This window comes from Phalacrocorax aristotelis, chromosome 3, assembly GCF_949628215.1.
Source record: "Phalacrocorax aristotelis chromosome 3, bGulAri2.1, whole genome shotgun sequence".
Taxonomy (NCBI): domain Eukaryota; kingdom Metazoa; phylum Chordata; class Aves; order Suliformes; family Phalacrocoracidae; genus Phalacrocorax; species Phalacrocorax aristotelis.
In genome coordinates, this window is record NC_134278.1 from 128,462,272 (window position 1) to 128,487,536 (window position 25,265).

Below are 25,265 nucleotides of genomic sequence, written 5' to 3' on the forward strand. Positions count from 1 at the left end.
AGAGGCTTATTAGAAGGTTGACTTCACCAGTGAGTTTGTATTACTGCTGCGGGTGGGCTCCTCCTTCAGTTTTGCTCTTTTCTCTGGCAGTACGTCAAGATGGTGGCTGGAGTCACTGGTCTCCCTGGTCTTCCTGTTCGGTTACCTGCGGAGTAGGAAATATCACCCGCATCCGCCTCTGCAATTCCCCTATCCCCCAGATGGGTGGGAAAAACTGTGTGGGGAATGGGCGTGAAACAGAGAAGTGTGAGAAGGTTCCATGTCCAGGTATGTCTGTCGTCTTGAATCCAAGGTTGCACAATGATATTCCAGCTGAATTTCTTCTCTTTTCTGTGATGGAAAATATCATTTGTAGCTTTGGGGTGAAATAACACACAAGGGTGCTTTTAAAATTAAGACAAGAATGCAGTCAGAGGTTTTTCTAAACCTCCCAAGTTATGATTTGGCTTTAAATATTAAAAGTTTGAGATATTTTCATTTTATAACTTAGTGATTTATCTCTGTATATCAAAAATATAAGCTTTCTATCTAAAAGGAAGCTGATACCGTACGTGTTAGTAGACATACAGTCCCTGAACAGTCAGGTTCTTTGAAAGTATGCATGCATATTTTATACATATTCAACACATTTAATTGTTTCTTCCTCATCTACACTTTTTAACCTTTTAGAGACCATTCATTCACTCACTTTCACTTCCCTTTCATATAATTTTCCTTCCCTTTTTCCCTTTGTATATCTTTCTTCATTCCCTCCTCTGTTCTGCCTTTCCTTTCTACTTACAGAATAAAAGCTTAAAACTGATGTCAAGCTTCTAACCCAATAGTACTTAAATAGCTATACACACTTCATCTATTTTTTGATCTACTTGTGCATGCAAAGTTAGTGAAAATGTTATTTATTTAAGGACATACAGCATTGCCCTTACATTTTTTTTTTTTTTGCAGTACCAAGAGCAGACACAGAGTTTGCTTCAAAGATGTTTGTATTTCAAGAAAATTCAGGGTTGATGGCAACAGTATCGGTAGAGTTGTACCAATGTGAAACGTGCAGGAGAATCATTGAAATGCATTACTTACACTGGGTCAAGCAACACTATTGAAGAGTGTCATGATTTTAGCTGTGGCTGCGTGGCACCTGGTTGCTGACTAGGGCTAAGCCATGACAAAGAGACACTGATGAATGGATTACAAAGCAAGAATAACAGCTGCAAGCTTACTAAGCATACTGTTGCCATAAAAACAGCCGTAAAGCTCAGGTTTAGCTCAGCAGAAGTTTGTATCCTGTGGTCACACCCTGCTTTCCCTACAAAATGAAAGCTTAGAGGGGAGCTTTGAAGGCACTGTACTTAAATGGAAATGCACCATGCCAGTGGGCACGGCATGTTGTTTCAATTATTGGCCAAAAAATGCCTATAAAGCAGTTGGGTATTTTTTATTTGTTTGTTTGTTTCTGAAATATTGCTCTCTCAGGGTAAGGCTTTGCCAGCATCTTTCTTCCTATGTGTGTAGTAAGAAACTGTCTCCAGTCAGGGATCTGGAGAAAGGGTTGTTGTCATTGGCGTCAAATGTTGTCCCCACTGTGCTGCCTGTGATGCCCTTCTCCCCTCTTCTGCATATCCTAGTGAACGGCCAGTGGGGTCCTTGGTCTCCGTGGTCTGCCTGCACTGTTACCTGTGGAGGAGGAATTCGTGAGAGGTCTCGCCTCTGTAACAGTCCAGAGCCACAGTATGGAGGAAAGCCATGTGTGGGAGATATCAAGCAGCACGATATGTGCAATAAGAAGGATTGCCCAATTGGTTGGTATTTAGTCATTCTTTAATCAGCCTGAATAATTATTATTGCTGTCGTTTCTTTAATGGATAATTACAAATCGACACTACAGAAGTCTATTAATTACACCTTGGTTTCAGGGAAGCACATTTGACTGTTTTGGGTGCTGGTTAGGTCAGTGGGATTTTATATATATATTCTTAATACTGACTTTTCCTGAACAAGGATGTGTTTCTTAAACAGGGCTTCAGTATGCTATTATGTATTCAACTGAATGTAGCAATCTGTAATATTTTCATATTAAATTAATAGTATATTAAATACATGTAATAACGCTAATTCTAGGGGTTTTTATTAGTCTGTTGCATCAGATGTGATTGAAGCTGATGAACACAGAATACCTGTTTCTGAAATGAAGTGTTGCATGCCTTTTAGGCTCCCAACTTAATTTACACTCTTATGTGTCTTTGCCAGATGGGTGTTTGTCAAATCCTTGCTTTCCTGGAGCAGAATGCAACAGTTACCCAGATGGGTCTTGGTCATGTGGGCCATGCCCAGCAGGGTACCTTGGCAATGGTACTGTCTGTGAGGATCTCGATGAGGTATTGACTTTGTTTCCATAAACATCAGGAAATCAGTGTGAAATTTTCATTATTTGGGAATTACACAGCCACCTAATTGGTGTCTTTCCTTCTTTCTTTTCCTGTAGTGTATTGCTGTGTCAGATGTTTGCTTTAAGGTGAATCAGGTCCATCGCTGTGTGAACACGAATCCGGGTTTCCACTGCTTGCCATGTCCTCCACGCTATAAAGGAAGTCAGCCCTATGGGGTAGGGCTGGAAGTTGCCAAGACAGAGAAGCAAGTAAGTGATGTCGAAGAGAATTTGATTGCTTTGGAACTGAGTCATTCTCATCTGAAAATTTCTGTGAATGAAAGCAAACAAAGATAACCTGAAATAGATAACCGCTGTTCCAGGGTACACTTGGTTTGCGTAACAAAACACTGAATCTTGGGTTGGTTTTTTTAAGGGTTTTATTCTCTCTAGGCATCTGCACAGTTGCACCAAATGAATGTAAAATGGCAGAATCAAGCATTCCCAAATCTGGACAGGCCGGATGAATGGGCCGAGGTCAATTGTGTGAGGTTTAACAAGGTCAAGGGCCGGGTCCTGCCCTCGGGTCGCACCAACCCCAGGCAACGCCCCAGGCCTGGGGCAGAGGGGCTGGGAAGTGCCCGGCGGAGAAGGCCCTGGGGGGGCTGGCTGACAGCCGGCTGGGCATGAGCCAGCAGTGCCCAGGTGGCCAAGGAGGCCACCAGCCCCCGGGCTTGTGTCAGCACTGGTGTGGCCAGCAGGGGCCGGGCAGGGATGGGGCCCTGTGCTCGGCCCTGGGGAGGCCCCACCTCGAATGCTGGGCTCAGGTTTGGGCCCCTCGGGACAAGAAGGGCCTTGAGGGGCTGGAGCGTGTCCAGAGAAGGGCAGCGGGGCTGGGGCAGGGTCTGGAGCACAAGTGTGCTGGGGGGCGGCTGAGGGGGCTGGGGGGGTTTAGCCTGGAGAAGGGGGGGCTGAGGGGAGCCCTTCTCGCTCTCTGCAGCTGCCTGAGAGGGGCTGGAGTGGGGGGGGTTGGTCTCTTCTCCCAAGGAACAAGTGACAGGATGAGAGGGAACGGCCTCAAGCTGCGTCAGGGGAGGTTTAGGTTGGATATGAGGGAAAATGTCTTTAGTGCAAGAGTGGTCAGGCACTGGCACAGGCTGCCCAGAGAGGTGGGGGAGTCACCATCCCTGGAGGTGTCCAAAAACTGTGTAGATGCAACACTTCAGGGCATAGTTTAGGAGACGTGGTGTTGGATTGACGGTTGGACTTGGTGATCCTAGAGGTCTTTTTCAACCTTAATGATGCTATAATTTGCACTCATTTCTCTCTGGTGTATATACCTACTCTGGGGATTGGAAACCAAAGAATCAGGAACATTCTATCCATAAATATAATGCTGTTAATTTGGGTGTCTTCAGACATATGTCTGAAGTTCTCACTCCCTAAATTCCATTGGGCCAACACCTATCAGTGGTGAAGGACAGGAAGAAGTGGAAGTGATATTGAAGACCATGGTTTGATAGACAAGACAAAATTGTTAAAATGGATGTCATGGGATGCCTTCTCTTCGTTGCTGTTGAATCGATCTGTAGTTAGTTCAACGTGTGAAGGCTAAATGTAAAACATCTGTGTAAGATTCTCAGATACTGTCAGTGAAAATAAGCAAAGCGATAACAAAGAGGTAACAAAAACGTACTTGAGTGGAACATGAGAATTCATTAGGGTCTCTTTGATTTAAGAAAATAAGATAGTCCTTGCATACTGGCAGGCAGAATGCTAAAGGAAAGAGGTGAGTACAGTCTGCTTTCTGTTGCAGTTAATTTCTGGGGATGAATGACATCTGGAAGAAAGCAGATAAGAGTTCCGAAAATGTTAATCACTTTAATTGCTTTTTGAATAATGTCCAGTTTTTCCTGTGGTTTGTTTTAATTATTTCCATTGTACACATTGTCTGGAGTTGTGGACTGTCTGAGCAGTATGACTTACTGACCACAGTTCAAAGTTCCTATCTTTAGGCATCTAAATAACTGGCCTGATTTTGACAAAGCTGAGGTACACACAGCTGGCTGCGAACATCATCAGGTTTCAGTGAGTATGTTCTATCTGTTACAGGTCTGTGAACCTGAGAATCCATGCAAGGACAAGACACACAGCTGCCATAAGTCTGCAGAGTGCATCTATCTGGGCCATTTCAGTGATCCTATGTACAAATGTGAGTGTAGGACAGGTTATGCTGGTGATGGACGCATCTGTGGTGAGGATTCGGATTTGGATGGCTGGCCTAATAATAACTTAGTCTGTGCTGCTAATGCAACATACCATTGTGTGAAGGTAAGTAAAAAAGGTTGATAAAAATGCCACACCACAACCAAATTTTCTTTTTTTTTCCTAAATAGTTGTGAATAACACTTTTCAGCATCAGGCTGGTGGTCGCTGTGACTTTTACAGCATCCTCATTTTCTAGGAGGTGCTGTGAAATGTGTATTCACTTAACACTAGATCCAGCAAGGGATTCTCAAAATGAAATCCAGAGTTGGGATGTTTGTGAATAGAGTTAGCACACTGAGCAGGGGCTGCCTAGAGCACGGGTGTGGAGCACGCAGCTAGTGAGAACTGAAGAGGAATGTTGGGGCGCAGGTGAGTATGAAATCCTGCCTGAAAGGCTTCTAACAAGACACTGACAGCCACATAAGGTCTACAGTTCTAAATGCTTTCTTGAACTACCCTTTCCTTTTAAAGGGTTAAGCAGGTCACACTCTCTGTGAAAACTGGATTCAGAGCCTGACATAATTTTTGGCAACAGGAACCTAAGAGAGGAATGAGTGAGTAATTAGACAGAATTGTTCTGCTTACTGCAAAAGCTCAGTGGGAGAGGGTGGGAGATTCAGCCTATCTTACCCTTCAGAGATGGGGGGTCCCAGCTCTCACCCTCCCAAGAGCAATGATCTGCCTGCCACCATTGGTTTTACACCTGGCAAGGGGAACTGTTCTCCACCCTTGCTGCTGCAGCTGTGCCCTTGCAGTGAAAAATGAAACATTACTACACCAAGGAGAAAATAAGCATCAGGGAGCCTAAAAATAGTGCGATGTATGTTTAGGAGTTGGTGTCCACCATGATATATTCCCTGGGATTTGGGCCTGTGCTCATCTGAAGCACGTTACAAGTCCTCTTCAGCTCTATAATCTGAGGTTCCTTCTTGTGGAAATTGCTCAGCAACCGTGAGCATGCTTGGATGTCTCATCCTGAAGGAGTTACACTGCTGTGCAGAACCAGGCTGAAAGTTGTTCCAGGTCCACCAGGTTAACAACGGCCCAAATAGCTGGGGGGCGAAGGCACCCCCTGGACAGGTAATTCCCTGGATCAGTTCTGAGTGGTGGCCCCACTGATGGTTGAAGGACAGGCACAATACAGAGACGCACACACTGCAGCAGCAAATTAAGCAACTGGGGTGAAGTGAGCTTTACATGAGTAGAAGGCATAAACAAGTGCTCAGATTTAAACACATACCAGTGGGACCACTGGCCACACTGGGTTACCTACTTGCTTTCCCTAGGGCATGTGCTCACGTATTTTGCTGAATCAGTCGTGGCTGCAAGGTCGATGCTTTCTCCTCTGAGGTTTTGGGATTTTTTTCCCCCAGACCTGAAACACTGTAGTTTCTCCTTCTCCATGTTAGTGATCTACCTCTAAACTGTCATGAAGTTCTAGCACAATAATTTCAGATTAAATAATGCGGAAAGAAATGCAAAAATGGCTGAGTTCTACACCACTACAGTGGTTAAAAAAACAAATATGGATCAAGAGACTAGGAAAGTTTGAAGTCAGGCTGTTGGGGAGAATCAGAAGTCACTCAGGTGTAATCCAGTTGAAGTTGCAAATCTGGCCTTTATCAGCAGAAGAGTTTCAGATGTGGAGGGAAATTTGAGCCTCAAATGTTGAACTCCCTCACTGTAGCTGATGTCTGTTTATTGCGGATCCAGCCAATTCAACAATTGCAGTTCATGTATTCTTTTTCAGTTCCTGTCATCAGAATTTGCACATGTTGACTCAAGATGTAATGCAAATGTTCGGTTTTTAATGAAAACTAACCATGCTGAACCCATTCAGAAAAAAACTGTTTTCAAAGGTTGATTCATGGTTTCTATAATACATGTGTTGTTCTAATAGACACAAGTGTTTCATTTAAGGGGAGAAAAAAACCCACAAAACTCCTTAAAAATACCATGTATTGTCAGATCCTTATAGTCATTATGAGATACCCTACTTGAGTAACTTGATTTAAAAAAAGCAGACCAAAGCTTCTTTCCTTGACCTGATAATGGTTGAAAGTTAACTTACTGTCTAAGCAAAGCTATATAAATTAAGCAAGTAGTAATAATAAAAAAAATAGTATCTTAGCAATAGCTTTTAGTGTAAATTTCTTTTTCATTCACATTAAAATAACCTTTTTTTCCCATAAGAATTATCATACCAGTAGGTGAACCAAAGAAGCCTAGCTTCCAGTGGGTTGTGCTTCAAGGTTCAGTTCCTAGGTGGAGGGTGTGATATCTAGTAAGTCCTCTTTCTAATATTTAATATGAGACTTTTCGAGTGCACTGGTAGGATCTCTCTCCTCTACACCAGTACCTCTTTGTAAAAAGTTTATAGGAACTTGCTACCCATGAGATCTCCACCCTACTGCAAGATTTGTATGCAATTGGACTCAAATCTATAGAGAATACAGACAGACGGACAAAAATACAAAGTCATTGAACAAGCTTCGGCTGATTTCTTTCATTGTTTCAAAAAATTTTAGTTGTATAAATACAACTAAACTGATAAGCAGTGTTGAGTTGGACAGTCAAGGCTGTTCACAGGTGTTTGGTAAAAAAGTGCCACAAAAAATTTGGAGTTTCATTGGGGTTTTGATATTTATCACGAATTTGCCAATTTTCTTTTTCTTAAAGTATCTATACTGTTAGAACCACTGAGATTGAAAACAGGGCTAGGAATGTTACTGTAGTATTAATTTTCTTAGGGTACAAAAAGGTATTTCTGCACTCTGGCAGCTGTAATTTTAGCCTAAGGTAGATACGGAATGTGAGAATAATTGAGCGGGGTTTTATAGATGTATTTATTCTTAGCCAGTGGTAGAATTGCAATCCATTTTTAGCTGATTTTAGTATTTTAAAAAGGAATACATGCTAAAAGTTTGGCAGACTATTCCCCTTTTTTCAGTGTAATCTGAGACTTGCTCATTTAAACTAATAATTCTTAACAAAGCTGTGATACAAAATAGATGCATTTGCCTTCTATTTTCAAAGCCATGGGGGCACAGGAGTGCAAAGGTACTGTTTTGCAGAACAGCATAAAGGCATGTTTTTCAACACTGCTTCGTACAGTGTTCCCCTTCGTTGCAATGTACTACTTCATTCCAGTAATTTTCCATATGAACCACCATTTCTGAATACCGTCTCCTGGCTCGTATCTTTATTTTTCTGGCAACCAAACCCGGTCGGTTTATATGTAATCTTCAAACATACTTCATGAGATGTCTGTAAAAAGTCGATGTAAGAGTGCATGTGTGTGCATGTGGTGTGTTTGTTCTCTGCTGGATAGTTTCATCCAAAACTTACTGGAAACGTCCCTTTAACAGAAGGAGAGCTGGGAAATGGAACGATTCGCAGATGCACTTAACTCGCTTTACAATCTGAAAGCAGCAAATGAACTACTATCTTTGGCAGCAAACAAACAGGCACTTTTAAAAGTATTTGTGATCGATTGTTCTTGTTTTATAGCCTCTGGCGTACTGTATCTCCTATTCTGCCCAGGGAAGTCGTTCTGACATAATGTGAACATAATGTATTGACTATTTCTTTTGGCCAGGATAACTGCCCTCTTCTGCCTAACTCTGGCCAAGAAGACTTTGATAAAGATGGTAAAGGAGATGCCTGCGATGAGGATGATGACAACGATGGTGTCGAAGATGACAAAGTAAGATGCATTTCTGTATCTTCAGTACATTTGACCTAAACATCTGGTTTTAAGGAAAACCATTACAATAGATGAGAGCTTTATTGTTCAGAGCTTCAGCTGAGTTTTTCTGCACTGCCTTTCCTGAATGATGGTTGGTGCAGAGCAAAGCTGTGTTCGGTCAGAGAGTAGCACGGTGCAGACAAAAGCAGCCTGCGGAGCCTGGGGCTGAGTGATGTTCTTCATATCAGTTCTGGGTTCAGTTGCGTGCATGAAAACAGTTTAATGGAAGGTGGTATTGGGTTTTCTTATTTTGCAATGGAAGAATGATGGGTCCATTGTATTTGAAAAGCTGGTAGATATTATATCTGAGGTATGTTGGAAACAAGTTATGATGAATAATAATAACTATAAACACAGCCAGCATCAAGGGAAAATGATGGGAGGAAAGTTATAGCCTGGTTCATGCTTTCATCCTTTAGATCACAAGACTGAAATTCATTTACCTCCAGAGCCTGAAAGGCAGGCAGTGAGTCTAAACCTGTTCTCCCTGTACATTCAGCAAAAGGACAGAGGCACCTCCGGAGTGGGATTCACCCTGCCTTTTCTGAACAGGTTGAGGACGAGTGAATTCGTTTTAGGAATTTACTGTTCATCTTTGTTCCCTTCAGAGGGAGCCTAGATGCTCTAGAACTTCAGATGGTTAAAGTTGGGTTAGAACGGTGTTCATAGAGCCTCTGCTTAGACTATTTAAAAAAACAAAGAATCATTTGATAAAATAGTACGATTTAGTACATATAGTTGAAAAATTGTAGCCAGAAGTTCAGTTTTATGAGCAGCATGAAATTTTGACTTGCCTCTATATCTTGTCCTTGAGTGTATAAAACGTATTTCTGAGGAATTTAAAATGTTGGGCTACAGAAATTATTATTTCCTTATGGATGGTTTTTGCTTTAGCAGAGAAAAAGTAATTTAAAGATTTTTTTCCCAAATGATCTCCCCTCAGATTCCATGATGCTTTTGTCGCCATCACTCCCACTGCTTTGGTTTGGTTTGTTCTTTGCTTTCAACACTCAGTGCTTCCTCGTGCCTGTGCAAGAGTCCATGTGTAATTTGGGGATGTGTGAGACATAAGAATTCTTGTTCTGGCAGACCTTCAAATTAGGGACTAAACTGAAATGAAATTTTCAAAATTCCATTGAAAGGAATGGTCTCAGGGAAAAAGTATTTTCAGTCAATAAGAGTATTTCATTTTAACTTTGCTTTTTGAAACTTTTAACCTTTTATTATCATATGCAACATAACACAACCCACAAGAAAGTCAATCCTTGTTTAAATTGAAAAATCAAAATATGTGGTTTAAAAGTGAGAACATCGATTCTAGTTTGTTACAAAAAAGTCAGAGTAACAATCCTATTTTTTTCGAAAAAATATAGTATGCAGCTGAAGTTGGCCTGATTTTACAACACCTTCTGATTATATTTTTTTAAAAGCACATGTGCCAGTGATACACTTTCATTGAACTATCTGAGTACAGATCCAATTTTAAAAGTCTGTTGCTCTGCTAGTGAGATATGGAACACGTTTTGCATGCCATGTACAAAAACAGACAGTGAGCCAGGCCGTGCAGATACCATCCTGTTACCACCAAGATCTTCAGTGTAGGTACAACTTGTCCACTGAAAAAATAATGCATTAATATTTTGATTTTTTGCCCCTGTCCAAGATGAATGGGAAGAGTTACCACTTCATAGTATGCTCTCATGGGTTGTGATTTATATTCTGAAATCTTCTATTTCTTCTCACTAGGACAATTGCCCTCTTCTGTTCAACCCTCGTCAGTTTGATTATGACAAGGATGAAGTTGGTGACCGCTGTGATAATTGCCCCTATGTGCACAACCCTGCGCAGATTGACACAGATAATAACGGGGAGGGTGACTCATGTGCTGTGGATATTGATGGAGACGGTACGCTTTCGGTTTTGAGATTTAAGTGCTGTTCCACAAGTACACTTTGTTCTATGTCCAGTAAGACAGGCTACCTCCTTTTACACATGGAATAAAATTGGGTCTAGCTGCTCAAAAATGCAGAAGAAAGAGAAGGCTGCGGTTCATCTGTCCTGTGTAGTTTAGTTGTCCGCAAAGTCCCTAAAGGACTACAATGGATATTATTGAAGAATGAATCACAGCAAGTCTTTTATCAGTGTAATCCTAACAAAAATTCTTTCCTTCGTCTTGTGTTCCAGAGTAATCACGGTCTAATATAACACTTCTGTTGACTTTTTTTATTCCTTTTTAGGGAGGGAAAAGAACATCAGAACATCCATGCGGTTAAGACAATATCTGTAGGAAATTAATCTGCTTTTCTATGAACATACTGCAAAGCCCACAGTAATCCAAATACACATTTTTTTATGTGTCTTAAAATATTATTAAAGGTCTTTATTTCATCTACAGTACATGCCTATATGACCCAGAGTTGGTCAGAATTCCGGAGGGGGAAAAGGCACTTAAATGCCATTCAAAAATCATATCCCTGCAGCATTTCAAATTTATGAGAACCCAGAAGTACTAGAAGTTGAAGGATTCTAGTTTTGGATTTCCTTCAGTAATGTCTTAAACTTCTGGATGCTTGTCTGACTTGAACTTCTCAACGTTTTAAAGTCCTCTCATCCTGATGATCAGGTTCTTAGTAGTGCTCATGGGAGTTTTGCATTTGAAGAAAAATATAATCATACGTTATTGGCTGAAAGATTATGCAAATACCCAGGGACCAGATAATGTGGGAGAGGGTCCTTGTACCTTTTCCAGACGGCTATGCCAACGTATCTTATTTTTGTTTCTTTTCACTGTAGTATAATTTTGAAGGAGATTGTCAGTTGTATAATAAAGTTTCCCGAGGGGGAACAGTTTCTTCTGAAAATTTGTCATGTTGTCCAATAAATGATGCACATGTTCTGGTGAAATGAAATTATTTAGTGCTGAGGCAGCTGAACGTTAATGCAGTTGTTCCTTTAAAAAACTCTTCAGAAATTCCACCATGTTATAGCTGTGCATTCTATCCCATTCCTTAAAGCGTCTGGGAAGAAAATCCAAGTCAAATTATTTAAAAAGAAAAAATACCCCACCCTTTTATCTGTTATTCTGTGAAAAAGGGCTAAATTCTTAAGACGTAATCTACCCTTACGCTGGGGAACTCCCTTAGTAAAATACATATGGAAGTCTATCATAGCAAGAAAAGTGGAATTGATACCATAATTTTTTCTAATATTAGTCTTTGCTGTTTCACGTGGTAGCAATCAGGAAGCCTGTGAGCCCCCTAAGAGCCTTGCTTCTTTACTGATGACTTCTGTGGTTGGAGGCTGTTGGTGCTGGATGTTGTATCATTCTGTTTTCTTCAATCTTTTGTTGGTTTTTTTTTCCCCTCATAGACATTTTTAATGAACGAGATAACTGTCCTTACGTCTATAACACAGACCAGAGTGATACAGATGGTGATGGAGTTGGTGATCAGTGTGACAACTGTCCATTGATGCATAATCCAGACCAGGTAAATGTTAGAGGCTGTTAACTCAATGGTAAAGTCAGAACGGGGGCAGAGAAAAGAACACAGGAATTGCTGTTGGTCCCCGTGTGCAGTAGAGCTAAAGAGGTGGAGCTGTATTGCTCATTTTCACACCTCAGGTTCTCAGATCTCTTTGTATCAGATGAAAGGGAAGTAGAGTGATGGTATCTTTAATCCATCTTCAAGGCTTTGGTGAACTGCTTTCTTCCCCCGTGGCAAGTGAGAACAGCCACAGGGCTGCGTTTGGGATGCCTCAGTTTGTTGGTCCATGCACAGATAAGTGACATCAAGCATACAGAAGCAATCAGAAAATGTGCTTCCCAGACTGCAATGAAGATCATAGCTAAAAACCTGCCCTGGAAATGTCTTGGGGACCAGATCTTATGCACTGATGGCAGAATAAGTAGTTATACTAGTTTGAAGTTATGTTTCTGCTTTAAGCACAGTTGTCATCATGATATTACTTGTTTCCAGAGTAGTCTTTGAAGAGAAATGTTGAGAAATTAAATACCAAGCTATCCATACTTTTGTGTTTAGTAACAATATTAAATTTATAGAATCATAGAATCGTTAAGGTTGGAAAAGACCCTTCAGATCATCGAGTCCAACCGCTAACCTGTCACTGCCAAGCCCGCCACTAAACCATATCCTCAAGCACCACGTCTACCCTTCTTTTGAATACCTCCAGGGATGGAGACTCCACCACCTCCCTGGGCAGCCTGTGCCAATGCCTGACAACCCTTTCAGTGAATAAGTTTTTCCTAATATCCAACCTAAACTTCATCTGTCTCCTCATCCTGGTCGGGTGGTCTATAACAGACTCCCACCAGGATGTCCCCCTTATTGGCCTTCCCCCTGACCCTTACCCATAAGCCCTCAACTTTATCATTACCGTCATTGAGTTCCAGACAGTCAAAACACTCTCTAACATACAAGGCTACCCCTCCACCTCTCCTTCCCTGCCTGTCCCTTCTAAAGAGCTTGTAGCCATCAATCGCAGTGCTCCAGTTGTGCGACTCATCCCACCATGTTTCCGTGATGGCGACCACGTCATAGCTTCCCTGGCACGCAATGGCTTCCAGCTCCTCCTGTTTACTTCTTCCTTTTTTTTTTTTTTGGTAGACTGATGCAGATAATGACCTTGTTGGTGACCAGTGTGACAACAATGAGGACATAGATGAAGATGGCCACCAGAACAACCAAGATAACTGCCCTTACATCCCCAATGCTAACCAGGCTGACCATGATAAAGATGGTAAAGGAGATGCCTGTGATCCTGATGATGACAACGACGGTGTCCCAGATGACAGGGACAATTGTCGACTCAGATACAACCCTGACCAGGAGGACTCTGACGGTAAGAATGTCATATGAATTTCGTTTAGTTCTTAGAATCCAATTCTGATCTTGGAGTGTTAGTATCTGATGACGATAAACACTTCTGATCAAACTGAGCTGCTTTTGACACTTGAGACACCATGGACTTCAGTGGAACTGCACTGGCCAGTTTGGTCCCGAGTTAGAGCATTAGGAAATCTCTTCGACAGGATCTCAGACATGCACATACTTATTTCTAGAAGAACAACTGTAAGAAATTTAAAAAAAAAAATCCCACACCAGATTACTTTTTCTTAATATATATATTTCTGATTTTCACTTTGAATTTTTGAATTGGGAATTCAAAGTGAAAAAAACTTTGGGAAGATATTCCAGAAAGCTTGAGTTTTAGATGTCTTAAAAATAAAAAATTAGTTGCTTTGTTTTCAAAACAAGTTGCCTTCTGAAAACTGAAATGGAAAAAAAACATGGTTTAGTGCTGTTTTATTTTGAAAAACAGACTATTTCTCCAAGTTTTTTAAGCTTAAAATTATTGTTATTTTAAAATTATTTTTGTAAAAAAAAAAAAATTCTTCTGAGCAGCTTCTCTCTAATTTGCTTTATAGGTAGCTTTAACTATGTCTTGATTATGTTCATATCACAGTTTAAGAAATGGATTGTTCTTTTCTACAGTTCAGTGATAAAACGTTGCTGGTCACTCTCAAACAGTCCCCTATGTTTGGCCGTATTTCAATAATGACATAGTGATAGTTTCACAATGATAAGTTTAATTTAGTAAAAATACATATGATCTTTCAAAAACCACTGTAATATGTCTACGAGTAATGGCCCTTGCAATAAATACAGGCGAGCAATTTCTGTTGTGAGTTACACAGCTTGCTGGAGTCGTTCCATGGCTATGCTGGTGAAATTGAAGGCAGAATTTAGTACCTCCACAATATGGTTTTATGAACGTTTAGAAAGATAAAATCCTGGGCCCTGACTGATTTCCTGGTAAGACCGCTGCTTGCAGAAGGAAGTTTCTGGCTGGTAGTCACTCGTAGTTCTTAAATTACTTAACCTTTCAGTCCAGTGATAGAATGGGAATATCCCTGTACTTGCCAATGTCTGGAATAGCCCTTTAATTTCAGAAATATTCCAGAATAAAGGTGCCCCCAAATTGGGGTAGTTTTTTATAGTCAGCTGTCACCTGGATCTTGTGAGAGAGGCTACATTTATGTATGGAGTATATATGCACGGTATGGAATGTATATTCCCCAAAAGAGTCAATTTAAATGGTTTAGCCAGCTCATCTCTGCAATGACAGTGGCAGGTCCAACAGAAATCTTGGAAAAGCAATAAATAAAGCTGAAAGATGCTCCTACGGTCGTGAAGATGGGATCTATAGCATAAAAATACGAGTCCCCGGAGAGAGCTGTTGGACATGGCTGGGTAAACAAATGCTTTCTAACTTTCCTTGACAGGGACCCAGTGTTGTCAGCAGCAGCTCACTCCCAAATGAACGTCAGCAGGACTTTCAGTGAATAATTAGATTCTCCTGTTACTCAAGAATTACCTCTTTGATATTGGCAAAGGGAATAAAATTGGAAATTCATTCTCTTTTTTTCCAATAAGTACTAAGACAGACAGGTGCAGGAGCGCACAGCTGGTCAGGATTTGGAGTTCTCCATGGCTGATTGCCACGGTGGAAAATGGGACCATTTTACCACATATCTGAACTGCAGAAAGTCTTAGAGATATTAGATGATTCATCTTTCTCTACATTATTATTGGCTCTTGCCTGAAATTCGTTCTGCTTTCTCTCTGAAAGCTTCATACTTGGATAATGCTGTGCTGGTTAGGCACAGTAACGTAGGTTTCCATTTGTCTGTGAAGCACCTAGTAGTAGGTCAATAATGAATGAGCTGGATCACTGCTATTTCCCATTGTGATAATTCCCATGTTCTTAGACCAGTCACGAACACTTAAATTAAAAGAAAGCAACCGCTCAGCTATATGAGGATAGAAACAAATTAGCTGCCAGTTCTGGTTTTACGTTACTAGTCAGTGTAATATCCAGTGGTTTCTGTCGTAAAAGTCAGAGCCATTTGCTAATTTGTTTCTGTACTTGTCTAGCCAAGTTTTTCGACTTTATTTTCAAGTGTTTGTCCTATTGTGTGCCACTGAACAACAGTGGCATTGGCAACGAGATATTTTTTTATTTACATGCCTCCTTTCACCACCTGCTATTCAAGGCACGTCACGTCTACTGGTTTCCACCAATATCATGGGTAAATGAAGAAAGGAAATATATTTTTTAAAAAATATTGAGCATAGTAAAAGTGTTGAGCAGCAGCAGCACAACTGTAGCTGAGCTCTATGGATGTATTTTTAGGCTCTCTAAAACACTTCTTGCAATTCATATAACAAAATCTAATATTTCCATTCCTCCAGGGCTAGTCCTGTTGGATACAGTACTTCTCTTTTTTTTTTTCTTACATTTTTCTGAAGCACTACATTTTTATAAGACAAATTGTTCTACCCACAAGTGAAAGGGTGACTGTGCACGTATGCATATTTTACTGCAATACTGTCCTCACTTTCTTTTACATAGATGTGACATTTCTGCAATCTGAAGCACTTTAGGTGGATTGTTGCCGAAGGAATCTTGAGGCAGAGATTAAAAAGTCTGAAAAAAGTTTAATATCTTCAATTGTATGTAAAGATTTTAAAGATTTAGTAATGTGCAGGAAGATTAAGATTTTAACACTATTGCTTAAATAAATTTGCACTGCACGTATTAAAATGTGGCGTTGTATCCACATCTGGGACAAATCAAACTGAAAATATAATACAAACACTAGTGAATTACATTGACATAGCGAATTTCCAACTTTTCCCACCCCAATTCTAAAGCAGCATATAGACTGGGCCCAGACTGATCACTGTCATAAACCACTGGCAGGGCAGATTCTGGCCCGGGTCTAAGTTGATGACTTCTTCCAGTCATTACCAGCAACATTTCAAACGGACTTTCAGAGAATGAAGCTTTCTTTGGAGTCATTTGGAGCAGTCTTTGAGAAACAAGAGAATAGCATACTTATATCTACCATCAATTTCTTGAGAATAGCTTACTCGTATGTATCACAAATTTCTTCCGTCAGTGGGAGAGCTGTTAGGAAGGCTGGACAAATTGCTAACAATCGCATTTGCTTATTCACGTTGCTTATAGGTGACGGCAGAGGTGATATTTGCAAAGATGACTTCGACAATGACAATGTCCCAGATATTTATGATGTATGCCCTGAAAACAATGCCATCAGTGAAACTGATTTCAGAAAGTTCCAGATGGTCCCCCTGGACCCCAAGGGAACAGCTCAGATTGATCCCAACTGGGTTATTCGCCACCAAGGCAAGGAACTGGTGCAGACTGCCAACTCTGATCCTGGAATAGCTGTAGGTGAGTATCAGATGTCGGCCGTTGTCTTTGGAAAAATAACCAGTGATCTGGTGATGGGGGGGGTGGGGGAGGAGTAGATAAACACACCCTTTTGGTGCTGCAAGCTTTGGACAGACACACAGCTCAATGCTGTTTGCCTTTGTTGACCATTTATCTCATCACTGACTGTAACACACACAAAATACCCCATTGAAGAACTTGATATAAGTATAGCGCCTGCTCTCCTCAACACCCCTTATAAACAACTTATTTCTCTCCAGAAGCCTCCCTGCAATAGGTGGGCAAGTGTAATTACCTCCTCTCCTACAGGTAGGGAAACAGAAAGAGATAGTTCACAACTCCTGGCAAAACTCAGGATAGAGCTGGGACTTTTGGGCATGCGCAGCTGGACCTGGCATTGGAACTCAAAGGTTTGTCTCTTTTGTCCTCTTCTAGGCTATGACGAGTTCAGCTCCGTTGACTTCAGTGGGACCTTCTATGTTAACACAGACCGAGATGATGACTATGCCGGATTTGTGTTTGGCTACCAGTCCAGCAGTCGGTTTTATGTTCTGATGTGGAAGCAGGTCACTCAGACCTACTGGGAGGACAAACCCACCAGGGCTTATGGCTATTCTGGTGTGTCGCTCAAAGTTGTGAATTCAACAACTGGTACTGGTGAACACTTGAGAAATGCTCTCTGGCACACAGGAAACACCCCTGGACAGGTGAGAGACTTAAAACTTCAGGCCAACGATGTATGACTAATATTTTAAAAAGAAGGGAGGTGTCTTAAAAAGAATTTCCTTTCACACCTCCATTTTTGCAGATGTTTATCAGCTTTTCTTCAATTCCCACGTTACTGGTGTCAATAATAAGATTTGCATTGTGTTTCAAAGAAAACATTACACGTATAAAAAATTATGAATGGAAAAAATTACATGTATAAAAGGGAAGATGTGGTGTGGTCCAAAGAGAAAGGAGTGAGAGGTCTCAGTTATCCACAAACCCTTTGTGACCTCTGTATTGGCACTTGCTTCTTCAGCGTTCCAGCTTGTTCAGATTATACGTGGTTTGGAGTTCAGTAACCAGTGACAGCCAAAGAGAAAAGAAATGAAAACAAAGAGAAAAAAAACTGGTGCTGTTCCAAATAGGGCCCAGCCATGGAAGAAACTTGTGCCTTTGGAAATGAATTCAGTGGGGCTTCACACGCGGATAGGAATTTTGCACTTCAGAGCTCCTTACGGGAACAAGACCTTGACTGAGTGCGAGAGGCTTCAAAGAGCAGACCACAGGCAGTAACATCAGTGCTTGTCAGGCCACACCTGGAGTGCTGTGTCCAGTTCTGGTCCCCTCTATACAAAAAGGATGTGGACAGGCTGGAAGGGGTCCAGAGAAGGGCCACCAGGATGATCCAAGGGCTGGGCAGCTGCCATATGAGGGTAGGCTGGGAGAGCTGGGTTTGTTCAGCCTGGAGAAAAGGAGGCTCAGAGGGGATCTCATCCCCATGTACCAGTACTTAAGGGGCAGCTACAGAGCAGATGGAGACTCCCTTTTCACAAGGAGTCCCATGGCGAGGACAAGGGGGGATGGACACAAGTTGCTCTTGGGGAGATTCCGATTGGACACGAGGGGGACATTTTTCACAGTGAGGACAGTCACCTTTGGAATAATCTCCCCAGGGAAGGGGTTGGCACGGCCATGTTGGGCACCTTCAAGAGTCGGCTGGACAGGGTGCTGGGCTGTCTTGTCTAGGCTGGGCTCTTCCCAGAAAGGTTGGCCTAGATGGTCCCTGAGGTCCCTTCCAACCTGGGATTCTGGGATTCTGTGTGATTCTGTGATCTGTGCAAGCTGCAGCCCCGCTCCTTCGGTGGAGCCACTCATACAGATAGGAAAAGTAGCACTGACTGGCAGCATGGGTGTGTATGGGCGAAGAGGGGCAGGGCTTCCGAAGGGGAGTTGGGTTCAATGCTGTAACAGTCTTCAGTGCCTCCAGCTATGAACCTACAGATGAGTAACTCGTTAATAATTCAAGGCAGGAATTTTCATTACTCTCACCCTGTAAAAGAGGCCTGCTGATCATACCATCAAATGTTAAACACTGTTCTCAGTTTCATGTCCTGCAGCAAATAAGCTTCGGCTGCCTGTACCGCTACTATAGGGGATGTACAGTTGCCGGAGCACAGTGTGTTTCTAATACGGCATTTGTATTCCGACTGTAGGTGCGCACTTTGTGGCACGATCCCAAGAACATTGGCTGGAAAGATTATACTGCTTACAGGTGGCATTTGATTCATAGGCCTAAAACGGGATTGATAAAGTAAGAAATGTTTCTGCACTTCTATGTTTTCTGGTAGCAAAACTTTTGTCTCTGTTGGTACAAGAGCTATGTTATTAGTTTCTTTGTTAGTTCTGCTAATAATGATACTTGTGTGACAGTTTGTTTCAATATTTTGGGGGGCATTTTGTTGTCTTTAGAATAAGTTATTTTCCTTTCCAGGTGTATTTAATTTAGTGTGTATGGTTCAATATTTACATCAGCTAAATATTCTTAAATTAAAGAAAAAATTCTTTCTCAATAGCTCTTCTGTAAAGGGACCAAAAATTCCTGAGGAAAACTCAAAGCAAGATTAGAACACGGGATTCCTCCCCAGTCTCTGGAATCTGAATGAATGAAATTAATTAGAAACACCAGAATTGCCACAGGGAAGTAGGCCTGTCTGCTTCAGCATCCTGTCTCCCATCGTGGCGTATACAAATACTGCAGGAGTAGCCATGAGCACATCTGTAATGCACACGAGCTATGGCATATGACTTTCCTTAGAGCCCAGCTGTTTATCTGACCTTCCAAGGAAGGAGCATTAACCGTCCATGTCAATTTTATCTTCTACTGGCTACTGTAACTGTAGGGGACATTTTTCATGGGGCACACTCTGGCCTTACCTCTTAAAGTCTCGTTTGTGCTTATGAGCCAGGGAGTTTCATTTGGCTGTGGAAGGCAAAAGGTAGAAAAATTTGGATAGTCTAAGTTATCTGTTTCTTCGAAAGAAAAGAGTTTCTTTGTGCATCAAAGTATTGCAGTGCAAAGCATTGACTGAAACAGGTCAAGAGGAAACTTGAGGTTTTCATTCATGTTGCTGTTACCTGTATCTTCCTTTGAGAATCTACTTAGTGTCAGACAAAGCATATTTCAACTTGTATCCCATTAGATTAATCTAACATGACAAATTCTATGGTCCAGGGCATTAAATTCTTTCATTCTTTAAGGTGTTTTTATGAAACTAACTAAATAAAATAAATTTTTTCACTAATACACTCATTAAACCATTCATTTCTACAGAAACAGCAATTCAGTATTAACATGATTAGAGCTGTGTGAGTTGTGGTTTTTTGGTGGGATGAATAATTTATTAAACTCCTCCCATGAGTTTTGGGTTTTTGACATTTTGATAATTCAGTTAAATAGGGTTACATGAACATGAAAATCTGTCATTCTTTTTGCTGGCTCTTCTTTTTACCATCCATTAAATACCGTTGTCAGGGAGCAGTTTGATACTTGTCTTTGGGCACCTTTCAGAAAATAAAACGCCTCAAGGTAGAGCAAGTTCTGGACATGCCTTTCTGCCTGAGTAGGAAACCGCCCCTAACCCTTGAGTTACAGGAAGATGGCCAAGTGTGTTCATCCTCACGTGAAGCCATCCTGCTTTGTATAACTAATGTATTGTCAACTCAAGCATAATCTCTTCCTGCAGAGACTGCTCTAACAGACTGTAGAATCACTTCTCATTTGGCCCAAAGGTTATTTTAAGAGACTGAGAGCCTAGGAACCTTGACTATCTCAAGGTCTCCCACGAGAAATGGAGAATCCAAGTTCAAGGCACTGCAGTCTATCTGACAGAGAAGGAAAATTAAAACACATCTGTGGAAGTCTTTCGGCTCCAGGATGGATGCCTGAAACACTAAAAAGAACCCAAACCAAACAAAAACAAAACAAAAAAACCCCAACCCCCAAAAACCCGCAGGACCTCCTTCTTTTCCAATTTATTATCAGTCTAGCTGTTTGCATCCAAATCGTTCCAGCTTTCATTTAGCTGTTAAAATGTCTGCCATTGAGATTCATCATGTCTGCAATTAATATTTTGTTTGACTCTAAAGGGGTGCTTCTTCCAATTTCTGATGTTGGCACTCGCACCCAAAGATAAATAAATCAGCCGTTCGCACAGCTGTAAGGGCGACTTTGCGAAGTGATGTGGCAACGTCTTGTGCTAACCCCTGAGTTCACAGGATGGGGCTTATCAATGAATGCTAGTACACGACATAGTTCATTCCAGGAGACATGACTGTTCTAAATAAAGAATTGGGAAATCTTTTGCAGATGGTGTGCTTAAAATTACTGATGGAACAGCTCCACTGCTTCTGATTAATGTGTTATGGCCGCCAGCCAGGTGGGCGTGAGATAGAGATGAGAAGCGATCCTTACAGTGAAGTTGGGTTGTCTGGTGCCTTGTTAAAATTAATCGTTTCTGTTCTTGGGAATTGTTACCAGCCCTTAGCCCTGGACACTGCATTATCGTCCTTGTCTAATTCCAATTATGTTCTGCTTCACAGAGTTTTAGTGTATGAAGGGAAACAAGTCATGGTGGATTCTGGACCGATCTATGACACGACGTTTGCTGGTGGACGATTAGGTCTTTTTGTCTTCTCGCAAGAGATGGTCTATTTCTCTGACCTCAAATATGAATGCAGAGGTTAGTTACAGAAAATGTCTGGAAAACGCTGAGGTCTGTGATAACCTGTGGAGCAAGCATGAAATATGGAAATGAAAAGTATCCTCTAGTTACTGAAAGCAGTCCGTAACATCATAGCATGGAGTAAACCTTGTTGTGTTGAAATACCACGAATGCCTTTTGCCCCTATAGAAGTCTCAATCTGAATAACAAAACACAGATGTTTAATACTACCCACCTGGAAAAAATGAGATAGAAATCTCTGGGCGAGATACGCGCTTAGAATTCTCTCTGTGTATCCCCTTTTCTTTGTGGGCTATTTCTGTGTGTCCTGCAGGCAAAGAGCTACTTCTGGATCACCCCTCTTTCAAGAGGCATGAAGGAGAGAGCAGATACTTTTAACAAGCGTGTCTGTCTATAGTGCCTTGTCCAGAATGTTTTGAAATACAGAAAAAGCTTTCCCAGGTTTTCTTATATATGATTTTTGTATTTGCATTTAAATGCACGGGTGCACAATCACATACGTGTGTCTCTATCTGTATCAGCAGATACCTATTTTTGTATAAACGTCCTCACACTTGTAGGAAAATGCAGAACAGCAAACATTGGACTGCGTCCTGATGCTGTATCGTGAGGGAGCTCTGTTCTTGCATGATTGACTTCCTAACCGAATAAAGCAACCATAATTAATATATTTTTTCCCAATTTCTTTCAGATGCTTGAGCAATGGTTGCTGCATTACCAGCAAAGTACTGTAAATGCTATGCAACCTAGACACCTCAGTACATCCTGGTACTCCCGGTTTCTATTTCTGTGTACCTCCTGTCCTCTGTCCTCCTGCTCCGCTCGCCAGGTGCTCCCCTGCTGCCCGGAGTGCCTCAGCCATCCCTCCAGCCAAGTGCCTTCTCACAGCCAGGACTAATGAAACCGAAACGTGAGCATCCGACCCACCACTGAAGCAAAAGCAGATTGATACGTTAGAACACTTTTGTAGAGTGAAAACTTAGCAAAACATGTTTATTTGTTTATTTGTCTTTTTTAAGGAATGACGTTTACATATAAAAATGTAATTACTTAATGTATTTATATATATATATGGAGAAAAAGAGGGGGGGTGATGATTATTAGTCATTATCTTTAAGTGAGGAAAAATGTGTTTGAGTAACTTCTTAGGTGCGTGGTTGACACTTCCTTGCTCTGATCAGGACTGGACTTCAGTAACGCAAAGCCTCTGGGTCTAATTTCAGCGAAGTAATGGAGGGCCGTACCAACAGTATTTACAGGAACAATGAAAATGCCCTTGGATAATAAAGTAAAGGTCAATTGTGAACATTTCTTGATCCAAAAAGATGTTCTTTAGCTGGCAAGGATGGCCTTAATAGCACCCATTAAAATTACAGTTGGTAGAAACGTCAAATTTGCAATGTAGAGCGTTGTCTAGTGGAGGCTTAATTCAGGCCAAACAGAATTGAACTAGAAACTCCCCTGTGAAAGGGAAGAACAATTCATTTGAACATCGACAGCTATCGCTATTGTCTGACTTTCAAAAAAATATTCCCCGTTGTTCCATTTCCGTCATATTTTGCATTCCCTTGAAATAAAGAATATACCGTGACCATGTGGAGCAAAATGGACCCGAACCACTTTCCTGCCTCTGCTGCAAGAAGCACTTTGACATCCTGAATCCTGACGTGGGCTTTTGAACAGGTGGCGACGCCACTCTTACTTAATTTGGTAACGTATGAATTTAAGGTTCCATTTATAAATATTTTGTTAGTATTTATTATGATTATCACACCGAGCTACCTTCTCTGATAATTTATTTTAAAGCATGTCATATAATGCATCAGTAATACACTCACAAATAACGATATTTTAAAGCTCTTTTTAAAAGCATATCACAGTATGTAGATATTGTCAAAGCATGGTATACGCTTAAGTATAGGTTCATGGGTTATATTCATGTATGCTTTAAAGTTAAATGAATAATAATAAGGAATTTATAAATGGAACCTTAATATATATCCAGTTACCCTAATTTTAATATCTTGTATTGTTACCTATGTCTGCTGTATATAGAACTTCTTAAATAATGCTGAAGGGATACCAGTGTTTATTCTAAACAGATACAACAGTTATTCAGATATACAATAGTATAAACATGTTTAACTTTTTTTTTTTTTTAGTTTGTTTAAGTTGTATGAGCTTTGTTCACAAACAACACACGCTGGTGTAATTCTATTCATAGGTGGGTTAACTAATGGAGTAATACAGTACCTCTGCCTTCCTACTGGGCACAGCGAGCTAGATGTTGCATCAAGTTTTTCTCCCGTGAAATAGATTTTATTGCCATTTTCATTAGAAAGGAATCTACAGTTGCTGGCTTTATTGCACATTTTATAGTGTTTATATTATCAAATCTTTTTGTTTGTTTGTTTCTGGGGGTTTTTTTTTTTCAGTTTTTTTTTTCCAAGTCTTCTTCATGAGGTTTCTAAATGTTTCAGTTTCTTTCTTTTGGTGGCTCAAATTGTATCCCCAAGTCCCAAGCAGAAGGGAGGGTGACTTCATTAAATGTAATGATTGTAATGGCTGTGTAGGGTTTTTTGTTTTGTCAGAGAGAGACATCAGTGTGGGGATGAAGATGTTAATATTTGGACTGTATCATAATTTTCCTATTCTATGTAAATTATTTATGATGGTTTTTTAAATTTCCTTTTCTTTTTTTTTTCCTTGCAAGTGTGTGTGAGAGAGTGAGATCAATGAAATTTCATTTTGTTTTGCCAAAGATTGTAAATAGTTATTTATTTGTTTACCTGGACGGAACTTTATCATTTAACGTCCCGATTCATTTAGTCAGATCCTCATTTTTATATATATATATATTTTAAGAAATTAATGATAGGAAATAAACTGTAAAAAGGTTTTTATAAACAAAATTCTCCTTACCTTTTTTATAGTTAAAATGTTTCTTGAAAGAAAATATTCCATTCCCTAAAGCCCCCAGTTAAATAAGTCTCTTGCCTTGCTATAAACCAGTTCATTTCAAGCAAACCAGCAAACCTGTTGCCTGGTTACAGATCGCTGACTGTCTTCTAAGGTTGAGAACAGCAGGTTTCCTAGTCTCTCTGACAAGAGGACACATTCCCCATGAAGTCCGCCTGGCGAACTGTCCCAAGTTTTATTTATGACATTGCAACTGAGAAATTTTGGTGGCTTTTTTTTTTTTGTGTGCTGGGCTCATAAACACCCTCTGTATTGTGTCTTGGCCGAAGGGTTTGAACAAACCTGCGACCCTGTTCTGTAAGTGCTTCTGCTGCGAGTCCCATCTGCGTCCCTGGGGCGCGCCGGTGCGAGCGAGGATTGCCTTCCCGCTGGAGAACGTCAGGAGCCAGGGAACCGTCACTCACCAAACAGAATAAAATAGAGGAAAAAATCCTTAGCCTGAGAGGTCTTTGCCATGAGTATGAACTGCTCCCAGGGAGGGGAATTTCAATTGGGTTAGGAAAAGTAAGAATGCCCGGCCTACGAAAATGCCAGTTTTGAGGTGTCAACTCAAGTCATAGTCTCGTAGGAATATCCCAACTATTCACTTTCCTTTGCCTTACGAATATCCCAGCTCTTCCCTTTCCATGGCTTTTGGTTCCAGTGCGAGTACTCAGAACGTGCCACAAGAAAGCTATATTCTCTTCAGCACAATCTTTTGAAGACTCCTTTAAACTAATACAAACATTGAGTCTCGTAGAAAGGTGGGTTTCTCCTATTTATGCTGCCGGGATGGCAACGATCGACACTGTTCAGGTAATAGAGCGATCAAGATCTTGTTACCCGTGTTCTCAAGAGTCCCATTTAAATCTCTGGTGTGGATCTGCAAGAGAGTTTTGAGCAGGAACACTTAGTGATG

At 41.0% G+C, this 25,265-nt stretch overlaps 1 protein-coding gene across 2 annotated transcripts in view; it reads left to right on the top strand.

Moving 5' to 3' along the window:
• The window catches only part of THBS2 (thrombospondin 2), a 36,731-nt gene extending 12,659 nt beyond the window's left edge, over window positions 1–24,072 (top strand). For both annotated transcript variants that reach the window (XM_075089570.1, XM_075089571.1), the window contains exons 9-22: window positions 91–267; window positions 1,623–1,796; window positions 2,245–2,372; window positions 2,480–2,632; window positions 4,475–4,693; window positions 8,229–8,336; window positions 10,125–10,284; window positions 11,748–11,866; window positions 13,004–13,238; window positions 16,431–16,658; window positions 17,094–17,365; window positions 18,860–18,957; window positions 21,246–21,385; window positions 22,080–24,072. In XM_075089570.1, the coding sequence (XP_074945671.1) occupies window positions 91–267; window positions 1,623–1,796; window positions 2,245–2,372; window positions 2,480–2,632; window positions 4,475–4,693; window positions 8,229–8,336; window positions 10,125–10,284; window positions 11,748–11,866; window positions 13,004–13,238; window positions 16,431–16,658; window positions 17,094–17,365; window positions 18,860–18,957; window positions 21,246–21,385; window positions 22,080–22,087 (2,219 nt within the window). In that variant the 3' untranslated portion in view covers window positions 22,088–24,072. The remainder of the gene's footprint in view (window positions 1–90; window positions 268–1,622; window positions 1,797–2,244; window positions 2,373–2,479; window positions 2,633–4,474; window positions 4,694–8,228; window positions 8,337–10,124; window positions 10,285–11,747; window positions 11,867–13,003; window positions 13,239–16,430; window positions 16,659–17,093; window positions 17,366–18,859; window positions 18,958–21,245; window positions 21,386–22,079) is intronic.
• Window positions 24,073–25,265: the final 1,193 nt, after the last annotated feature.